This window comes from Bombina bombina, chromosome 2, assembly GCF_027579735.1.
Source record: "Bombina bombina isolate aBomBom1 chromosome 2, aBomBom1.pri, whole genome shotgun sequence".
Lineage (NCBI taxonomy): Eukaryota > Metazoa > Chordata > Amphibia > Anura > Bombinatoridae > Bombina > Bombina bombina.
This window is the reverse complement of record NC_069500.1, coordinates 447,923,675-447,946,985: the sequence shown is the minus strand read 5'-3', so window position 1 is coordinate 447,946,985 and position 23,311 is coordinate 447,923,675. Positions and strand designations below refer to the sequence as shown.

General features: G+C 36.6%; 1 protein-coding gene across 1 annotated transcript in view; it reads right to left on the bottom strand.

The window, feature by feature from the left end:
* Positions 1-15,177: 15,177 nt before the first annotated feature.
* Positions 15,178-23,311, bottom strand: part of MN1 (MN1 proto-oncogene, transcriptional regulator) — a 61,179-nt gene continuing 53,045 nt past the window's right edge. The window contains exon 2 of the mRNA XM_053699804.1: positions 15,178-21,382. Within this exon, the coding sequence (XP_053555779.1) occupies positions 21,204-21,382 (179 nt within the window). The 3' untranslated portion in view covers positions 15,178-21,203. The remainder of the gene's footprint in view (positions 21,383-23,311) is intronic.

Sequence of the window (23,311 nt, the reverse complement as noted above, 5' to 3'; positions counted from 1 at the left end):
AATATTAAACAATCCTTTTCCGTCAAGTAAAATCCTCCATGGGGCATATTTTTACCCCCCGAGAGAGGCTTTAAATGTGCAAATGTAGGGTTTAACAAATGTCCTAAATGTTCGTATCAGGCAGCCGACTTAACGCACATGTTTTGGCACTGCCCAAGGATTAGAATTCTCTGGGCTAGGGTCGAATATTGGTTAAAAAAGGTCCTTAAGATAGATCATGTCTCTTTGACAATATATCAAATAATATTATGCCTTAAGGAAGAGCCTGGTAAACAAATCGAGGAAAAAATAATAATCTCCGCTATTCTTGCTACTAGATATTTAATTTGCAAGAAGTGGAAAAGTCATGCAATGCCAAGAATTACTGAAATAAAAAACTGCATGAAAAAGCAATATATTTTGGATCAGAAAAATGCAGATATAAATAATGAACAAGACATTAAAAGGTTCTTTGATAAATGGGCCGCTTTTTTAAAAATTTTCCCTGCTGCAGAAATAGATTACTTAATCTTTCCCTTCAGAAACACAGAAATTGTCTTACTAGGAAACTGGTAAAGTCTTTGGAGGAGGATGATGGCAGAGGAAGAGGGAGGGGAGAGAGGGAGGGAGAGGGTAGGGAAAAGGAAGATTTTTTTCTTTTTTTTTTTTTTTTTTTTTCTGGTACTATTTTTTCATCATAATTAGTTGTTTTTTTTTTTATTACCCTCTTTCTTCGCATGGGGCGGGAATAAGGGGGGGGGGGAGTTTTGAAAATTAAAATCCCAAGCATTGTTGGAAATTAAAATGTTCATGTTTTCACCAACATGATGACTAATTTAAACTTAACTATATACATAATTGAATATAGTACTATATTGTCGAATCTATTGTATCTTTTATGTTATGCTTTCATTATGGTTGATTTTGTTTTGTTCAATGACTTGGATTATAAATAAAAGTTAAAAAAAAAAAAAAAAAAAAATTGCATACTCTTTATTAATCATGAAAGTTTAATTTTGACTTTACTGTCCTTTTAACTGTAACTCTGTTCCATTCATCATAAATTAATTAATAGTGATGTCGCGAATAGTTCGCCAGCGAATAGTTCCCGGTGAACATAGCATGTTCGTGTTCGCGCGCGGCGGTGAAACATATGCGATGTTCGGACCGCCCCCCCTATTCGTTATCATTGAGTAAACTTTGACCCTGTACCTCACAGTCAGCAGGCACATTCCAGCCAATCAGCAGCAGACACTCCCTCACAGACCCTCCCACCTCCTGGACAGCATCCATTTTAGATTCATTCGGAAGCTGCATTCTTAGTGAGAGGAGGGACAGTGTAGCTGCTGCTGATTTTAATAGGGAAATCGATAGCTAGGCTAGTGTATTCAGTGTCCACTACAGTCCTGAAGGACTCATCTGATCTCTGCTGTAAGGACAGCACCCCAAAAAGCCCTTTTTAGGGCTAGAACATCAGTCTGCTTTTTTTTTTCTTTCCTGTGTAATCTAATTGCAGTTGCCTGCCTGCCAGCGTGTGTGTCAGCCTCACAGCGTATACTGTGCCCACTTGCCCAGTGCCACCACTCATATCTGGTGTAACAGTAGTGTACATTTAAAAAAAACAAACACTTTTTTGACTGTGAAATAATAGCAGACAGCTGCCAGTACCCAAGATGGCCGCCAATAAGGCAGATGGGGAGGGTTAGAGAGCTGTTTAAGGGGGGATCAGGGAGGTTGGGGGCTAAGGGGGGAGCTACCACCACAGCATATGTAAATATGCTAAAAAAAATTAAAACCTTTTATTTTAGTACTGGCAGACTTTCTGCCGGTACTTAAGATGGCGGGGACAATTGTGGGGTGGGGGAGGGAAGGGAGCTGTTTGGGAGGGATCAGGGGGTCTGATGTGTCAGGTTGGAGGCTGATCTCTACACTAAAGCTAAAAGTAAACCTGCAAGCTCCCTACAAACTACCTAATTAACCCCTTCACACTGCTAGCCATAATACACGTGTGATGCGCGAGCAGCATTTAGCGGCCTTCTAATTACCAGAAAGCAACGCCAAAGTCATATATGTCTGCTATTTCTGAACAAAGGGGATCCCAGAGAAGCATTTACAACCATTTGTGCCATAATTGCACTAGCTGTTTGTAAATAATTTCAGTGAGAAACCTAAAATTGCAAAAAAATGTAAGTTTTTTTTAAATTTGATCGCATTTGGCGGTGAAATGGTGGCATTAAATATACCAAAATGGGCCTACATCAATACTTTGGGTTGTCTACTACACTACACTTAAGCTAAAATTAACTCTACAAGCTCCCTACATGCTCCCTAATTAACGCCTTCACTGCTGGGCATAAAACACGTGTGGTGCGCAGTGGCATTTAGCAGCCTTCTAATTACCAAAAAGCAATGCCAAAGCCATATAAGTCTGCTATTTCTGAGCAAACAGGATCCCAGAGAAGCATTTACAACCATTTATGCCATAATTGCATAAGTTGTTTGTAAATAATTTCTGTGAGAAACCTAAAGTTTGTGAAAAAGTGAACAATTTTTTTTCATTTGATTCATTTGATCGCATTTGGTGGTGAATCCTGATGGCATAGTCGTACAAATCACTCATATATCAACAATTGAGATAGCACACCCCCTGCTCTGATTGGTCATCTAGTTAACAGTAGTGATGTCGTGAATAGTTTGCCGGCGAATAGTTTGCAGCGAACATAGCATGTTCGCGTTCGCCGCGGTGGGCGAACATATGCGATGTTCGATCCGCCCCCTATTCGTCATCATTGAGTAAACTTTGACCCTTTACCTCACAGTCAGCAGACACATTACAGCCAATCAGGCGACACTCCCTCCCAGACCCTCCCACCTCCTGGACAGCATCCATTTTAGATTCATTTGGAAGCTGCATTCTTAGTGAGAGGAGGGACAGTGTAGCTGCTGCTGATCTTAATAGGGAAATTCGATAGCTAGGCCTAGTGTATTCAGTGTCCATACAGCTCTGAAGGACTCACTCTGATCTCTGCTGTAAGAACAGCACCCCAAAAAGCCCTTTTTAGGGCTAGACCATCAGTCTGCTTTATTTTTTTTTTTCCTGTGTAATCTAATTGCAGTTTGCCTGCCTGCCAGCGTATGTGTCAGGCTCACAGCGTATACTGTGCCCACTTGCCCTCAGTGCCACCACTCATATCTGGTGTAACAGTAGTGTACATTTAAAAAAAAAAAACACTTTTTTGACTGTGAAATAATAGCAGGCAGCTGCCGAGTACCCAAGATGGCCGCCAATAAGGCAGATGGGGAGGGTTAGACAGCTGCTGTAGGGGGGGGGGATCAGGGAGGTTGGGGGTAAGGGGGGGATGCTACACCACAGCATATGTAAATATGCTAAAAAAAAAAATATTTTTAAAAACCTTTAATTTTAGTACTGGCAGACTTTCTGCCAGTACTTAAGATGGCGGGGACAATTGTGGGGTGGGGGAGGGAAGGGAGCTGTTTGGGAGCGATCAGGGGGTCTGATGTGTCAGGTGGGAGGCTGTTCTCTACACTAAAGCTAAAATTAACCCTGCAAGCTCCCTACAAACTACCTAATTAACCCTTCACTGCTAACCATAATACACGTGTGATGCGCAGCAGCATTTAGCGGCCTTCCAATTACCAGAAAGCAACGCCAAAGTCATATATGTCTGCTATTTCTGAACAAAGGGGATCCCAGAGAAGCATTTACAACCATTTGTGCCATAATTGCACAAGCTGTTTGTAAATAATTTCAGTGAGAAACCTAAAATTGCAAAAAAAAAAAATTTTAAATTTGATCGCATTTGGCGGTGAAATGGTGGCATTAAATATACCAAAATGGGCCTACATCAATACTTTGGGTTGTCTACTACACTACACTTAAGCTAAAATTAACTCTACAAGCTCCCTACATGCTCCCTAATTAACGCCTTCACTGCTGGGCATAAAACACGTGTGGTGCGCAGTGGCATTTAGCAGCCTTCTAATTACCAAAAAGCAACGCCAAAGCCATATAAGTCTGCTATTTCTGAACAAAGGGGATCCCAGAGAAGCATTTACAACCATTTTATACCATAATTGCATAAGTTGTTTGTAAATAATTTATGTGAGAACCTAAATTTTGTGAAAAAGTAAACTTTTTTTTTTTTATTTGATCGCATTTGGTGGTGAAATGGTGGCATGAAATATACCAAAATGGGCCTAGATCAATACTTTGGGGATGTCTTCTAAAAAAAATATATATACATGTCAAGGGATATTCAGGTATTCCTGACAGATTCAGGGTTCCAATGGTAACTAGCGCTCATTTTGAAAAAAAGTGGTTTTTGAAATAGCAAAGTGCTTCTTGTATTTATTTCCCTATAACTTGCAAAAAAAGCAAAGAACCTGTTAACATTGGTATTTCCTAAACTCAGGACAAAATTTAGAAACTATTTAGCATGGTTGTTTTTTGGTGGTTGTAGATGTGTAAACAGATTTTGGGGGTGTGTTTTATTTTTCCATTTTTTCCTCATATTTTATAATGTTAGGTGATTTATGCCCTTTATAGATTAAAACCAGACTCTGCAACTATGTAATTTTCCATGGGAGTTTTGCCATGGATCCCCCTCCAGCATGCCACAGTCCAGGTGTTAGTCCCCTTGAAACAACTTTTCCATCACTATTGTGGCCAGAAGAAGAGTCCCTGTGAGTTTAAAATTCTCCTGCCTATTGAAGTCTATAGCGGTTCGCCCTGTTCGCCCATTCGCAAACTTTTGTGGAAGTTCGCATTCGCCGTTCGCGAACCAATTTTTTTATGTTTGCGACATCACTATTAATTAACCATAACCCTGTATCAATCAATCCTAAGAACACAAATGTCACCAAGTATTTACTGTAATAACCCTTAACCCTTAACACTCATGTGTCTTATATCCAGTGGCGTATTAAGGTTTTGTGCTGTCCTAGGCACTCAAAATTCTGCAGGCCCCCACCCTCTCCAAGGTTTTAGGCCTTTTTTGGCCATAATATTTTTTGGTTAGGCACAAACACAGATTTCTTGAAACAATACTTTCCCAAATACAGTACTACATTCTGAAATCAAACAAAACTAAAGGAAATAGCTAAATTAAAGAAAGGTTCAGGTCCGACCTTGAGGGAGGGAGCACTCAGTGAACTACTTACACACGGCTAGATTACGAGTTGTGCGTTAGGGTTAAAAAGCAGCATTGAGAGGTCCGAACGCTGCTTTTTAACGACCGCTGGTATTACGAGTCTTGAAATGACAGGCTCACCACTCACTTTTTTGGCCAGACTCGGAAATACCGCAAATCCACTTACGTCAATTGCGTATCCTATATTTTCAATGGGACTTGCATAGCGGACAGTATTCCGAGTCTAACCAAAAGTGAGCGGTAGACCCTCTCCTGTCAAGACTGATACCGCATTTAAAAGTCAGTAGTTAAGAGTTTTACACTACAATGTCGTAGCATAAAACTCTTAACTAAAGTGCTAAAAAGTACACTAACACCCATAAACTACCTATTAACCACTAAACCGAGGGCCCCCCCCCCCCACATTGCAAACACTAAAATAATTTTTTTAACCCCTAATCTGCTGGAACCGGACATCGCCGCCCACTATAATAAATATATTAACCCCCTAACCGCCGCACTCCTGCATCGCAATAGAATTCAGCCATTCGGAATTAAGGTAGAAAAAATCCTAAAGGCTGATGCAATCAGTCAATAGGATTGAAGTTCATCCTATTGGCTGATCCAATCAGCCAATAGGATTGAGCTGGCAATTCTATTGGCTGATTGGATCAGCCAATAGAATGCGAGCTCAATCCTATTGGCTGATTGCATCAGCCAATAGGATTTTTTCTACCTTAATTCCGATTGGCTGATAGAATTCTATCAGCCAATCGGAATTGAAGGGATGCCATCTTGGATGACGTCATTTAAAGGAACCTTAATTCTTCAGTTTAACGTCGTTTGAAGAGGATGCTCCACGTCGGATGTCTTGAAGATGGAGCCGCTCCACGCTGGATGGATGAAGATAGAAGATGCAGCCTGGATGAAGTCTTCTGCCCGTCTGGAGGACCTCTTCTTCCCGGCTTGGAAGACTTCTGCCCGTCTGGAGGACCACTTCACCCTTCTTTGCTGAGGACTTCGGCCCGGTTGGGTGAAGACTTCTCAAGGTAGGGTGATCTTCAAGGGGTTAGTGTTAGGTTTTATTAATGGGGTATTGGGTAGGTTTTAGAGTAGGGTTGGGTGTGTGGGTGGTTGGTTGGTTTTAATGTTGGGGGGGTATTGTACTTTTTTTTACAGGTAAAAGAGCTGATTACTTTGGGGCAATGCCCCGCAAAAGGCCCTTTTAAGGGCTATTTGTAATTTAGTGTAAGGTAGGGCTTTTTATTATTTTGGGGGGCTTTTTTATTTTATTAGGGGGATTAGATTAGGTGTAATTAGTTTAAAAAACTTGTAATTATTTTATTATTTTCTGTAATTTAGTATTTGTTTTTTTCGTACTTTAGATAATTGTATTTAATTGTATTTAGTTTAGGGAATTAATTTTATTATAGTGTAGTGTAAGGTGTAATTGTAACTTAGGTTAGGTTTTATTTTACAGGTAAATTTGTCTTTATTTCAACTAGGTAGCTATTAAATCGTTAATAACTATTTAATAACTATTCTACCTAGTTAAAATAAATACAAAGTTGCCTGTAAAATAAAAATAAATCCTAATCTAGCTACAATGTAACTATTAGTTATATTGTAGCTATTTTAGGGTTAATTTTATAGGTAAGTATTTAAATAGGTTTTAAATAGGAATTATTTAGTAATTGTAGTTATTTTATTTAGATTTATTTAAATTATATTTAAGTTAGTAGGGGTTAGGGTTAGGGTTAGACTTAGGTTTAGGGGTTAATAACTTTAATATAGTGGCGGCGACATTGGGGACGGCAGATTAGGGGTTAATAAATATAATGTAGGTGTCAGCGATGTTGGGGGCAGCAGATTAGGGGTTAATAAGTATAATGTAGGTGGCGGCGGTGTCCGGAGTGACAGATTAGGGGTTAATAATATAATGTAGGTGTCGGCGATGTCGGGGGCAGCGGATTAGGGGTTAATAAGTGTAAGATTAGGGGTGTTTAGACTCAGGGTTCATGTTAGGGTGTTAGGTGTAGACATAAAATGTATTTCCCCATAGGAATAAATGGGGCTGCGTTAAGAGCTGAACGCTGCTTTTTTGCAGGTGTTAGGTTTTTTTTCAGCCGGCTCTCCCCCATTGATTCCTATGGGGAAATTGTGCACAAGCACGTTTTGCCAGCTCACCGCTACCATAAGCAGCGCTGGTATTGAGGTGAGAGGTGGAGCAAAATTTTTCTCTACGCTTACTTTTCTGCGGCTAACACCGGGTTTGTAAAAACCTGCAATACCAGCATTGTCTGCAAGTGAGTGGTGAGGGAAAACTGCTCGTTAGCACCGCACCCCTGTTACCGCAAAACTCGTAATCTAGGTGTTCGTTTCTTGATTTGAGTCAGTGCTGACCCTGCTTACCAAATGTCCCATGGTTTTTCCCTATGACTGCTTAATCTGTATCAGACCGCTATCGATAGATAAGTCATTTGCTGCTCCCAACAGAGACTCAAAAAGTGCTGCTTCCCCCCTGCCCCCACAAAGTGCCTTTTTGCCTAGGCCAAAATACACCCCTGCCCCTATCCCAAACACCCCTCTCCACGATCACCACCCCACAAACACGCCCCATTAAAATAAACCCCTTTTGAAACTTGAAACCCCAACTTCAAATACTGCTTCAACTTCTAAACCCCCCAAATGAAATAATAAACAAAACAAAATAACTGTGATTAGCAACAGGCCACACCTCTTCAGTCTCTGGGTTTGGGCCTCAAATTTAAATATAATTGGTTAATTATATTAACCAATCAAAATTGAGAATGATCTAAGTCAAAATTGAGCCTATTTTTAAATTTACACATTTTATGTAAGTATGTATTACGTATTCATTTATTTATTTTTAATTTAGTAGGTTGTAGGGGATTATATTAGCTCTATCTTGTATCAGTATTGTTTAACTGAAGCAAACAGGGCATTGAAGACTGGGTTACAGACAGGGTTATAGGGCTATAACACTTGCACCTATGTAATATGGGTACCAGTGTTATTGTGGTTGGGTTCAGATACTCCTAGTAGCTGGCAAAGGCAACCAGCAACAAGAAGCTAACATCTTATTTAGCGACCTGCATTTATCATACTGTCACTAATTAATAGCAGTGTACAGTTGATAAGATTGGCAAAGTGGACACTGTTATGAGGAATCTGCTGTCATGTAATTTTTCAGCGAGACCACTGGTAACATTTATAAAGCCTTGCAGAAAATACAGACGGAAACTCCACAATAGTGTGTATGCTAAGGCAAAAAATTACTAAAACCATTATCTTTCAGAGTATTTATTAATGTAAACTCAACTTCATAAGAAAAGTGCAGCACCTACTTAAATGTACTTTTAAACTAAGATGTGCAATCATAATTCCTGATTTACTAACCTAATGAATATATATATATATATATATATATATATATATATATACTGTATATATATATACTGTATATATATATACTGTATTTATGTGTTTTATTGTTTCACAAATATTGTAGCCTGTTTTTTATTGATTCTTTAGCATATCTTCCTAGCATTCCAAAAGCTTATGGTTCACTTCAGTTTTTATATGATACAAAATTTATATATCCCCACTTATATTTCTTTCATACAGGAGGCAAACATTCCCAAACCCCAAGAGCTCTTTAAAATCCCCTCCCACCTCACTGGTAAACTAGTCTTGTCTTTGCCTCTGCTGGAGGAAGGTGAAGAATAAAGATGTGCATGTTATTCTTCAGTTAGAGGGCTTCTCAGATTGAGATGAGGTCCATTTAACCTTAGAGTGCAGTGTTTGATGGAGGGTTGTATTGGGAGTATGGGTAGTGACACATTGTTTAGCTCATGGAAATTAGTCACAAGCCTGTCGCAGGGACTTGTCCATTGCCTCCTCCTGTTGGGTCATCAATATACTCCTATTCCATATCCTCTGCTGATATGCTTTCTGCTGGTTTATTACAGCAGATGAGTGCCTATAGGTAAGTACTGTTTTTCATTTAATATGTGCAAACTATTAGCAAGATAGGTTATATATATATATATATATATATATATATATATATATATACATATATATATATATAGATAGATAGATATATATATACAAAAGTGAGTACACCCCTCACATTTTTGTAAATATTGTATTATATCTTTTCATGTGACAACAGTGAAGAAATGACACTTTGCTACAATGTAAAGTAGTGAGTGTACAGCCTGTATAACAGTGTAAATTTGCTGTCCCCTCAAAATAACTCAACACACAGCCATTAATGTCCAAACCATTGGCAACAAAAGTGAGTACACCCCTAAGTGGAAATGTCCAAATTGGGCCCAATTAGCCATTTTCCCTCCCCAGTGTCATGTGACTCGTTAGTGTTACAAGTTCTCAGGTGAGGAGCAGGTGTGTTAAATTTGTTGCTATCGCTCTCACACTCTTTCATACTGGTCACTGGAAGTTCAACATGGCCCCTCATGGCAAATAACTCTCTGAGGATCTGAAAAAAAGAATTGTTGCTTTACATAAAGATGGCCTAGGCTATAACAAGATTGCCAAGACCCTGAAACTGAGCTGCAGCACGGTGGGCAAGACCATATATCAGTTTCACAGGACAGGTTCCACTCAGAACAGGCCATGGTCAAACAAAGAAGTTGAGTGCACATGCTCAGCGTCATATCCAGAGGTTGTCTTTGGGAAATAAACGTATGCGTGCTGCCAGCATTGCTGCAGAGGTTGAAGAGGTGGGGCGTCATCCTGTATGTTCTCAGACCATACGCCACAGACTGCATCAAACTGGTCTGCATTGCTGTTGACCCAGAAGGAAGCCTCTTCTAAAGATGATGCACAAATAGTTTGCTATATGACAAGCAGACATGGATTCCTGTGGACCAAGATAAACTTATTTGGTTCAGATGGTGTCAAGCATGTGTGGCGGCAACCAGGTAATGAGTAGAAAGACAAGTGTGTCTTGCCCACAGTCAAGCATGGTGGTGGGAGTGTCATGGTCTGGGCCTGCATGAGTGCTGCCGGTACTGGGGAGCTACAGTTCATTGAGGGAACCATGAATGCCAATATGTACTGTGACATACTGAAGCAGAGCATGATCCCCTCCCTTCAGAGACTGGGCCACAGGGCAGTTTTCCAACATGATAGCGACCCCAAACACACCTCCAAGACGACCATTGCCTTGCTAAAGAAGCTGAGGGTAGAGGTGATGGACTGGCCATGCATGTCTCCAGACCTAAACCCTATTGAGCATCTGTGGGGCATCATCAAACGGAAGGTGGGGGAGCGCAAGGTCTCTAACAAACACCAGCAATATGATGTCGTCATGGAGAAGTGGAAGAGGACTCCAGTGGCAACTTGGGAAGGTCTGGTAAACTCCATGCCCACGAGGGTTAAGGCAGTGCTGGAAAATAATGGTGAACACACAAAATATTGACTCTTTGGGTCCAATTTGGACATCTCCACTTAGGGGTGTACTCACTTTTGTTGCCAATGGTTTAGACATTAATGGCTGTGTGTTGAGTTATTTTGAGGGAACAGCAAATGTACACTGTTATACAGGCTGTACACTCACTACTTTACATTGTAGCAAAGTGTCAATTCTTCAGTGTTGTCACATGAAAAGATATAATAAAATATTTACAAAAATGTGAGGGGTGTACTCACTTTTGGGAGATACTGTGTGTATATATATATATATATATATATATATAATATATATATATATAGCACTCACTTGCAAGTACTCAGCTAAGATTAAAAAGCAAAACTAGATGAGTTAGTTATCGCATCTGGCCAAATGGGACAAGCCCAGGTACCACGTCAAGGTCTCTCCCAAAACCTGGGTCCCTAATACAGTCATATAATGCAAGCTCTCAATCAAACAAACTGGGAACAAGACAAGGGTTCACAGACTTATGGTAATCACCTAAAACATATACAAAAACACGGAAGGGACTACACTCTCAGACTGGACTGGGTATACATCCCATGACCCTGCAACATGCACAGCCCTGGGTGGTCAAAAGCACTCTCAGGAAGCTGCACTTTCCCCCAGAGCCCCAGGCAGTTAACCCCCAGACAGGTCTGGGTGCAAGGCCCAAAGGGAAAATTACAAACAAATTATTACAGCACACAAAGGAAGTCCAGCACTCACTTCAAAGCACTCAGCTAAGATTAAAAGCAAAACTGGAAGAGTTAGTTACTGAAGTGATTTTTAACCTTTTTTTTTGCTGTGGCACACTTTTTTACATTAAAAAATCCTGTGGCACACCACCATCCCAAATCACACATTGTAGCCTAATACAGCATATATATACACATACACACAAACACACACATACTGTATGTATTGTGCTGTTATGCCATGCCTCCTACAAACTACCCCTGCACTGGGAGTAAAAAACAAGCAAAGTTGAAAAAATATGTCACACTGTTGTCAGGCTGCCGTGGCACACCTGAGGATCTCTCACGGCACACTGGTTGAAAAACACTGAGTTACTGCATCTGTCCAAATGGGACAAGCCCAGGTACCACGTCAAGGTCTCTCCCAAAACCTGGGTCCATATGCAAGCTCTCAATCAAACAAACTGGGTACAAGACAAGAGTTTAAAGACTTATGTAATCCCCCTAGACATATACAAAACACAGAAGGGGACTACATTCTCGGACTGGGTACACATCCTATGACCCTGCAACATGCACAGCCCCAGGTGCTCAATAGCGCACAGGTAGCTGTACCATCCCCAGAGTCTCAGGCAGTTAACCCCAGACAAGTCTGGATGCAAGGCCCGTAGGGAAAATTACAAAATAATTTAATACAACACACAGAGGAAGTCTAGCACTCACTTGCAAGTACTCAGCAATGATTAAAAGCAAAACTGGAAGAGTTAGTTACCAGGTACAACGTCAAGGTCTCTCCCAAAACCAATTTAACCAATTTAGTAGGTTATATTTTTATGCCAGCAGTTTCTATTGCTGGTGTGGCTGCTGCTTCTTCCATTTGGTTAAATAGTCTTTCTGCACTGTTTTCTGCTGATTCTGCTAGTGAAGATTTTTTTAACCTTTTGGAATTGATTAAAAGTGCTAATACTTTAATTTGCAGTGCTGTTTTTGACATCATTAAGATTAATTCTAAGAGTATGTCTTTATGGTTAAAGTATTGGTCTGCTGAAATGGTTTCAGGCTTATATCTCTCTCTTTTAAGGGAAAGATGTTGTTTGGTTCTGGCTTGGATTCTATTATCTACTGTTACTGGAGATAAAGGAGCTTTTCTTCCTCAAGACAAAAAGTCCAAAGGTAATTTCAAAGCTTCTAATCATTTTCACTCCTTTTGTCAGAACAGGGAACAGAAATCAGATTCCTTCTCTCAGAAACTAAGTTCCTCTGGTTCTGCATGGAAGCCCAGTTCAAACTGGAACAAGTTTAAGCAGTCCAAAATATCTACTCCCTCTTCCAAGACTGCATGAAGGTGCGCACCCCCCCCCCCCAATCCAGAGGCTCTGGTAGGGGCAGGCTGCACATTTTTGAGGAACCTTTATTTCAGTCTGTTCAGGATCCCTGGGTTCTAAGTATAGTTTTTCAGGGTTACAGAATAGAAAAAGACCTCCCAGACAAAGGTTTATTTGTGTCCAATGTTCCAAAGAATCCGGTAAAGGCTCAAGTATTTTTTTCAGTCATTTTCAGATCTAGAATCTATGGTAGTGAACAGGGGTGGGATTTTATCCAAATCTCTTCATTGTGCCAAAGAAGGAAGGAATTTTCTGACCAGTTTTTGGATCTAAAAGCTCTAAACAAATTTCTCAGAATTCCTTTCAAAATGGAAACCATCCAGACTATTCTGTCTTTTGTTCATCACGGTCTGCTTATGTCCACAATAGATTTAAAGGATGCTTACCTTCATGTTCAAATTCCAATTCACAGGGAACATTATCAGTTTCTAAGGTTTGCCTTTCTAGAGAAGCATTTTCAGTTTGTTGCTCTACTCATGGCATTGCAGTGTTTCCTTACCTGGATGGTGTCTTGGTTCCAGCTCCATCTTTACATTTAGCAGAATCTCACACATGCAGAGTGTTGTTGTTTCTTCAACAACATGGTTGGGGAAGTAATTTTCTATAGAGTCCTCCGGAGTTCAGATACATTCCGTTTCCTTGAGTCTCTCTTTCAAAGATCAAAGAAGACTGAAGCTGATGTCAGCTTGTCAAAACATTCAGTCACTTTCTATTCCCTCAGTCGCTCTTTGCATGGAGGTATTAGGTCTCATGATTGCTGCTTCGGATGCTATTCCATTTGCTTGTTTTCTTATGAGGCCTCTTCAGTTTGTAAGCTTCAGTAATGGTGCAGGGATCCTACTCAGTTGTCTCAAAAGACCTGTCTAGATTGGCGAACAAGTAATTCCCTGTATTTGTGGCTGAACCATCATCTTATATGCAGGGGGCTTATTTTGCATACTTTCACTAAATTCTACCATTTTGATGTTTTTGTTTCTTCTGAGGCAGCCTTTGGTAGGAAAGTCCTTCAGGCAGTTGTCTCAGGTTAATTTTGATTTTGCTTGTCGGTCATTTTAATTGCATTAAAAAATGAAATAAAAAGAAGAAAATATTTACCCGTTTTTTTTTTCCTTTGGGTTCTATTGGGGCTGTGGATTTAGTTCTCTTTGTGAAAAAATATGTTGTTTTTTTTTTATCCCACCCTTATTTCAAATTGCTCGTGGACTTTACAGCTTGGGTATTAGCTCCCAGGAGTAATGGATCATGGACTCTCACCACCTGTATGAAAGAAAACATAATTTATGATTACCTGATAAATTAATTTATTTCATGGTGGTGACAATCCATGAGACCCCACCCTGTTTTGTTATGTTTTTTTGTTGTTGGTTTATTTTTGCGAACCTATTTTTTCCCTGCTTCAATTGTTTTGCTCTTATTACTTTTTCCTACCTTTTGTGCTTGGCTATACATCAGACTTGTTTAAAAGTGGGGTGGGAGGGTTTTATAGAGCACTTGGGATTTGGGAAAGAGTCATTCCCAGGAGTAATGGATCATGGACTCTCACCACCATGAATTAAAGGGACAGTCTACACTAAAATTGTTATTGTTTAAAAAGATAGATAATGCCTTCACTATCCATTCCCTAGCTTTGCACAACCAACATTGTTAGATTAATATACTTTATAACATTTAAACCTCTAAATTTCTGCCTGTTTCAAAGGCTCTATAGACAGCCTCTTAATCACATGCTTTTGTATTTGCTGATAGTTCATGTGGGCCATAAAGATACTAATGTGTTCACGCCCAAGCAGCTATTTAAAGGACCAGTAAACACAGTAGATTTGCATAATCATCAAATGCAAGATAACAAGACAATACATAATCATCAAATGCAAGATAACAATGCATTTACTCTTAATTTCAAATGAGTAGTATATTTTTTTATAACAAATTTCAAAGTTAAGCATATTTCCACTCCCCCGTACCATGTGATAGCAATCAGCCAATCACAAATGCATCTTTCTTGCACATGCTCAGTAGGAGCTGGTGACTCAAAAGTGTGTAAATATAAAAGACTGTGCACATTTTTTTAAATGGAAGTAAATTGGAAAGTTGTTTAAAATTACATGCTCTATCTGAATCATGAAAATTTAATAAAACCTGAGTGTCCCTTTAAGATTTAGCACAACACAGTACTAAATGCAAGTCAATAGATGATAAATAAAAAGTCATGTGATCAGGGGGCTGACAGAAGATGCTTAGATACAAGATAATCACAGAGGTAAAAAGTATATTAACATAACTGTGTTGGTTATGCAAAACTGGAGAATGGGTAATAAAGGGATTATCTATCTTTTAAAACAATAAAAATAATATTGTAGACTGTCCCTTTAAATTAATTTATCAGACATAAATTATGTCTTTATGATTTGTAGTTAAAAAAAAATACACACAGGTACAAACCACAACTTTCTGAGTAAAAATATAGACATATAAGCATGTAATAAAAAAAACATACACACTGATCACCATTAACATCATATTTATTGTTATTTAATTGTTCAGTAAAACATGTACAGATATATACAATATGCATGAATACAGAAGACTGCACTTTACATATTTTTAAAAAAAGAAAAGAAAAATAACACTCAGTTTCATGAGCTATTGTTACAGTCTTCCAAACAAGCATTTAAAAATGAATTTAACAAGTCAATAAAAGATTACAGATTGCTTAACACACAGCAGAGTAAAGTTTCCATATTTTACATGTGCAATAACATTTTAAGAAGAGTTTGCTATGCAGTAGATGTTACCAGTGTTTTATTTTTTTAGATTATAAACCAAATTATAGGAGAAATATCAGTTTTCTCACAGGTATAAATTTGTAAGAAGCAGAACTTGCCTATATTTCAATCATTTTATTTAAATCTTTTGGTGAAATGTACAAAAACTGGTTCTTGGATCATTTATATATGATAAAAAAACATAAAACTGTCTGCACTTTTAAAACATGAATGTGTAGTTGTTTTACAAATTAATGTATATATATGTTTAAAACTGATACTTGTGTACTTTTTATTTTTAGATACATTTTGAATTAATCTGACAAACTGTACAATTTTTTTCAACATATAAATCAAGAAGTCCAGACACGCAACATTTTTTTTTAATACAGTAAAAAAAAAAAAAAGATCTGAGTTTTGAAATCTGTCAGTAGAGTGATTCAATCCTTTCTTCTCTCTGAGAAGGAACTGTAATGCATTTGATTAATACAGAACTTCAATCTGATGTAAAAAAATATATACACATAAAAAAGTGACTTTGAGTAACCTAGGATGTAAAACGCTGCAGCGCCCTTTGGCAGTATAGAGATCAGAGAAGGGACATCTTGAATAAAATTAAGAGATAGCTTTTATTAAAATACTAAGCTACTACTATGAAAAATTCCAATGCAACAATATGCATATTTACTTAGGTCTGGAAATTTCCAAGCACATTAAATTATATGTTTAAAATGGAATGCCATTACAAATGTATATAACACAGCTGTAAGTACGTATTAACCTTTTGTATTGTCACAAATTCTGTAGCTATTATATACAGAATCATATATGTATGTAAACCATGTATGCATTAGATTATGTTGCACAAGCGGCTGTAGAAAAGATACAATCTTTTTACAGCTGCATTAAAACCCTGTGTACACGTTATGAGGTGCAAACACTTTTTTTTTTTGGTTGTGTGAGGAAAAAATATATAAAAAATGATATGACAAAATGACTGTTATTAATTTAGTTTCCACGTCAGGATATTTTCATACAAAATGATGTAATCTAACACAGTTTCACTGATAGTTCACAGGCAAATATTTGCAATACAAATATAGCAAAAGATGACAAAATGTAATAAAAATAAAAAATATTACTGTAGATTCTCCCCAAGTATCCAAATTAAAAAAAGGTCACATAAACATTTCTTATTTTAGTTTATAAACCAATTCATGTGAAAAGGCATTTTCATTTTTTTTTTATTTATGTATTTATTTTTTTAATTAAATAGTTCAAGTGCTGCATATCAATGCACAATCACTTATGGACCCATTTTTCATTCTTGCAGTATACTTAATATTGAATACTGTTTTAGAACTTTAAGGGTTAAAAACAAAAATAATAATGTATTTTAAGGCTGTACAACTTGAGAAAACAACACAAAAACAGAATATAGAAACTTTGGTGTACCATATATATAAAAAAAAAATTGTCATCACAAAAATCATTGTGAGATTCTCAAGAAACATTTTATAAATAAAAAAAATTCCCTAAAACAACAGTAAACATATGGATCACTGGGGGGGGGGGGGGACTAAATCTATACATTACTGTCTTTTTTTAAAAATTTTGAAATATGGATACCAAAAGCGTACTCCATAAAATTTGTGCTCATCACTGCTTAGCAATGGGGCCTACACTGTAATGAAATATAACCTATGTTATGCTTGAACAAAAATCAATGGTGGAGTGATTTTTAAATGTTGGATGTCCAATTTACACTGCTAAGTGGGGCAGCACATTTAATGTAAACTCAAATGTTCCTCTCCACTGCTACGAAACTGAACAGCATAAGTTTACATATGGCCTGGCATGCTGCCATTATCTCTTGTCTCTGTTAACTAATGTCTGTAGAAAAAATACACTTTATATAGAAATAGTAGATCATTTTATGGTTTGCTATTGATACTTTTTGGTTTCCTTAGCAATATTATAGCCTTGTCTACACCTAACGTATTGATATATAATACACAGGGAGTAAGAAAGTATAATGTAAGAAAATTATGTCAACTATAAATAAGAATTGAGCAAATATCAGCCCATTAAATGTGTGGTTTTATATGTAAAGCTATGTAATCATTAAATCAACATCTGAATTACCCAGCAATGTTAGCTACTGGCATAAAAACCAACATAAACCCATCCTGACTCAGGGTCACAGGTAGAACAAAAATAATGCTGGTAGTTATGGGTGACTGTTCTTCAATTTGTTTAAGGTGAAAGTTAAATGGTATGGAAGTCTTTTGTAGGTTTAAACAGATGAGTGGTCCAATTAATATAGGTCTTGGTTTGCCAGTCCATTCTTGAGAAATAAAAGGATGATGTTTTCCCACAATGTGTTGCCAATTTACAAATTAATATTTTGTGCAAAGCACAAATAATTTGGCATCACAAGACACGACAAAATAAACAATACTAATTAAAGGGATTTTGGTTCCAAAGTAGCACTCCCTGTTCTTACTAAAATATAACATGTATAAGGTGATTTATTGTGAGATGTAATACGTTAACTATGCAGTTTACTTTAATTTAGGTTTAAAGTAGATGAAATTACAAATATCATTTTGTGCATCTAAAAAAGTAAAACAAAACATTCTTTGCAAGCAGGGAAACACATTGTCCAGTCTAGTTATCCAGTAATGCAAGCAGCTGAAGGCTACACATGATTAATTTACAATTATGTCAATAATGATTTACATAGATATATGGTGTGCACAGTAATTTATTACATTGACCTGATACTTTTTATCAAATTGCTGCATATACAGGGAGGCAGAATAAAATATATCATAACTAATCCTAATGCTGGTTGTTTTCACTGCAAAATAAGTTGGACCTTACATATAAACCTGTAAATATGCAATTAGAAACTAAAGATTTTTAAATACTGTAGCATTTGCAAAATAAAATATTTAGGGCCATCATTTAAAGGGACATGAGACACTAAATACATTTAATGCACCTTCCTCTAAGTATGGGTGCTGTCATTTTGTTACCTAGATTTCAAAATGGCACCACCAATGACTAGAGAGAGACAGAGGATAACCTCAATGTATTCAAGGTTATACAATGTTTTTAGTGTTAAATGTTCATTTAATAAAATATTTTACAAATACAGGTATTTTAAGGCCAATTAACGTTTGTCATTTTTAACATGGCTCAAATTAGCTAATATTTTTTTAATATGCTAATAAGCTCAATAACCGAAAGAAATGAAAGCAAATCTGTTCAGTGATCACACATTGGTGTATTTGTTTTATCATATACTATGCTAAATTTACCAATGCACAGTGTCTGATTGATTTATCATCCAATACAGTGAGGCTAGGAAAGCATTTATTGATCCATATTAAAAGAATATTATGAATGAAAAATACAATTTGCCTTGCATCCAACATGATGCAAAAGCAACTGTATATTTGGAGTTCTAACCCCTTGTGGATTGTTTGGAGATAAAGCTACTATAAAGTCTTAGGTCAGGTGACAAGAAAGGTCCTAAAATGAGATAAAACCCTTATTATTTAATGAGGTTTAATATTTACACTTTACAGAGACAATATACAGAAAAGGTAGCTGATAACAGATCATTGCATTTGAATGGGCTGGTCTCTCTCTTGCTTCCACCTCACTGGCATATTAATTTGTGCTGCTGCCTCTCAATTACAAAGCATGTCTATAGCCAATACCAGAGTATTACAATTCTCAGAATGTGTGGTGGTTTCAACAGGCTAAATCAGCCATTTCAAATAAAACAGTTAAAGTAGCTATACGTAAATAGTTGAATACACCCAAGCAGATAAAATGGTTAATTGTGAATGCATTAAAATTATAAAGACTATGTAAGTTGATCATCTAAAAGTTATTATCTGCTTGACTTCAGTCAATTTGCTTTTTCCCCTGGACCAACAACACAGCACTGTACTTTACTGTATAATAAACATGTTGTTTTGTTTAAAATTTCTTGTATAATATAACTAAAATATACACTCAATGTTTATTTCTTTATTGCTCAGTTTCTCTGCTTACAAATATAGAAAACAATGCATTCAAGTTAAAGTTATATAATCCTAATAGTTTATAAGACTTTCACAAACTATAGGTTTATAGCCAGAAAATCTGTTGTGTGCAATAGAAGGTGCAGTCAATTAAATGTTAAAGACCATTATACTGAAAAAATATAATGATTTTATTCTTCATTGTAATTGTGTCACTATCAACCCTGCAAATCTATGTGTTTAACCATGCAAAGGGGGTAAAACATAGATAAAGCTTCAAATAACTGGGTTGTGCTACTAGGACTGAATCAGCAACAGCTACCAATTCATACTTTACTTATGTGTTTAACCCCTCTGCAGGGGGTTAAACACATAGAAATTGCAGGGTCAATAGTGATACAATGACATGGTCTCATGAATGGTAGCATGTCATTTTGTTCAGTATAATGGCTATTTAAGAATATCTGCAAAAGTACTACAGATATTTTTCTTTAACAAAATCAATTAATTTGAAGTTTATTAGACATTATAGAATATGACTAAAATAAATCTAGACAAAAAAAGCTGTAGGACTTAACTGTAATCTTGTGGGGGGGGTTTGTTTTTTTAATGAGCAAAATATGTTTAATTACACTGGTGAAATACCTCTGTGTGGGCAATGTAGCAGTTGCTAGACAATACAATTTTCAAATGTATAACTGAGCCAAGATTTGATAATATATCTGTGTAGGAGTAAAATAAAAAAATAAATAAAAAATAAGCACTTAACCATTTAGTTTAACCCAAAAACATGAATATTCCAAACATTTTTCTGTTTCCTGCACTTTAGACTTGAATATAGGGAAACTATATTGAAAACTATATTTTAAACAAAACAATACTAGCTGAAACTTCACCTTAATATGAGACAATGGGTCTAATTCAATTAAATACTCTACAAATAACCCTGATATTTACATCAATTCAAATTTGGAGAATTGTAAATTGTAGAAACCTAAATTGGAACTGTATATAGACTATAACTTTATGTGCACAAAATATATATTTAATTTGCTACTTCTTTTTTAATTTCCAATAAACATTTAAATATCTTGTCTAAATAAAGTCATGTGTTCAAAATTGCTGAAGACGATATTAATCTAAGAGCTTGATTCTTTGTTCAAAAATACTTCAGGAATCAAAATAGATGTTTCACATTCACTAAAAGCAAAATGATTTCTCTGTCTTGTATGGGTTAATTGGTTTATGAAGATATTTATACATATATATTTTAAAAATGCATAATGCAAAACCATGTTTTTTTCTTATGACATCTAGTTGAGAACATAAGAACATTGACTAAATAAAAAGATAAAACATACATTCTTTGCAGAAATCACAGCAGTGACAAAAGCAAATAAAAAAAAAAACAATAAAAGTAAATACGCACACAATCCCTTCTCTACCCAGAAAAAAAAAAAAAAAATATGCCAAGCTTATAGTGTAACAGGGATTAACTAGAGTACAACAAAAGGCAAATAGTTCTGGATGAAGATGTTAACACTGGTAACATACTGTGGCAAAAAAGATTAAAAATATGAGGTTTTCTTTTAAATTAACTGTTCCATATGCCACTAAGAAGGTACCAACCTAAAAAAAATATGTCCACCTATCAATAGTGGCTGTTGGGGGTGGGGGGAATGAAAGGAAAAAAAAAAGGTTTTTTTTGTTTGTTTTTTTCTATTTTCAAGTTAGGGCTGCGACAAAAGTCCCAAATCTATTGGAGATGTCAGAATGAAGGGATCGCCATGTAGGAACGGAAGTCCTACCCTTTGACTCTCCAATGTCATCTGTGCAGTGAACTGAGAGGCATTGTAAATGGCTTCCATTTTGTGCCGCTGCTGAGGTCTTGTTCTGGGAAGATCATGGGCTACAAAGAAAGAAATAGTAAAATAGAAATTAAAAATACATTCAAAATACATTTTATAGATGATGAATTTTAAATAAAACTATTGTATCTATATATAGTATTAGCTAGAAATACAGGACACAGGCTATCACTACATCCTTAAAGTAATTTAACCCCTTGCTTTCAGTGAAGTCTGCAATACACTGCAATGGAATCTGTTGCCACCTTCTCCGTGAGCCAAAGAGTTAAGTCATTTATGTGATATGAAACCTTTCTTTTACACTTTATCCCATGTTTATCACTTTTTAAACTACTCCTTTAGTATTGATGTACCACTCGCAAATCATGTATTTATCTGAAACTCTTTAAAGACAGCAAGTGTGTTTTTGTTGTTGTTATATTGCAAACATCACTGCACCAGCTGGCAGGTTAACAGAAGACAAAAGGACCTTAACCCCTCCTTTCTTTTCCCAAGAACCTATTGCAGTGTTAATTCAGTCCTTGCCCCTCATGCTTTAAGCATATTGTATTTACATGCACTCTAATACATGCTGCATCTATACAATCTATTAACAAGATGCATAGTATAGAAGATAAACCGTTATCAAATAAATATAACAGCTAATTCCAATATCCATAGACATATTCTATTTTACACAGAAAAAAACTTTATATATTTTAAAGCTTATGTTTTTATCAGCTGAATTTAAAATGGAGGTTTTTTTTTATATATATTCTTTTATTGCTATACTAGTCCTAAAGCCCATGTACACGTGCCAAAATCCCTATCCACTTGTATCACCTCTCCCTCCCTCCTTTCCCTTCCCTGCCGCTCTGAGTAGTTCCACCCATTCCCACCCCCCAGGCTCGCTCCTGCCCCCTCCATGCCCACTTCCACCCCATTTTGCCTCCCACCTATGCTGAAGGTTTGTGGCCACAGGTCCAAGCTATAGATAAGCATTGTAAAAGAAATTACACTCCCAGTTGGATATAGCAGAGATAAGGTAATAAAATGTTCATTTTACATTGTTCTTTCCAAGTATTGGTGATTGGTTTATGGACAGATATAAGATAAAGAAGCAGGTATATAAACACAATGTGATAAAGTAATGAGATCTGATTATACCCACAACCTCAACCCATTTTATTAGGTTGTGGCTTCAAAACACAAATTCAGAGCTTTAATATACACAAATAAACCTTAAAAAGTGAATTTTCATACATTTTATACTCTCCAGTTGGTAAAAAAAAGCAATTGTAAACACATTAAGGTAAAACAATTTTACAGTATACTGTCCCTTTAAGGTTCCTGAGGGCTGGAGTAGGGTTTCCCCCTTAGCCATGTTTTCCTGACACTTATGAGTTATACATGTTTCAGGGTGTGCAGAGGGGAACATTAATTCCAAACCTGGACAGCACACAAATAGTGACACTGGAGAGCACTATTCATATTCCTCTCTGCACACCCTACAGCATGTATAACTCATAAGTGTCCAGGAAAACATGGCCGAAGTGGCAACCCTAGGCTGGAGTTGGAAAAAGTGCTTTAAAGTGTTCCCATTTTACCTGCTGGAGTGAATTAAATTGTTTTCAAATAGTTATTTTTCCTGTATTTTGTCATTTGAAGTAGCTGCTTTAGCTGAAATACAGTGGCTCCACATATATTAAAAATGTAAATTCACATCGGCCATACCCAGATCTGGAGTAGCACAGGATTTTAACTATCTAAGGAAAGGCAATTTGTTTACTATATAAAATGATTCTTAAACAATACAATTCTATTTTTAAACTATAATGTCCCTTTAAGCTTAAAAATGGAAAATAATATTTTTTTCTGATTGCTAGGTATTGATGTATCCTTGAATCTATCCTTGTTGCAATTATCTAAAAAAAAAGACAAAAAAAACACCTACACAACTTTAAATGCCTTGTCAGCCATGCTCTT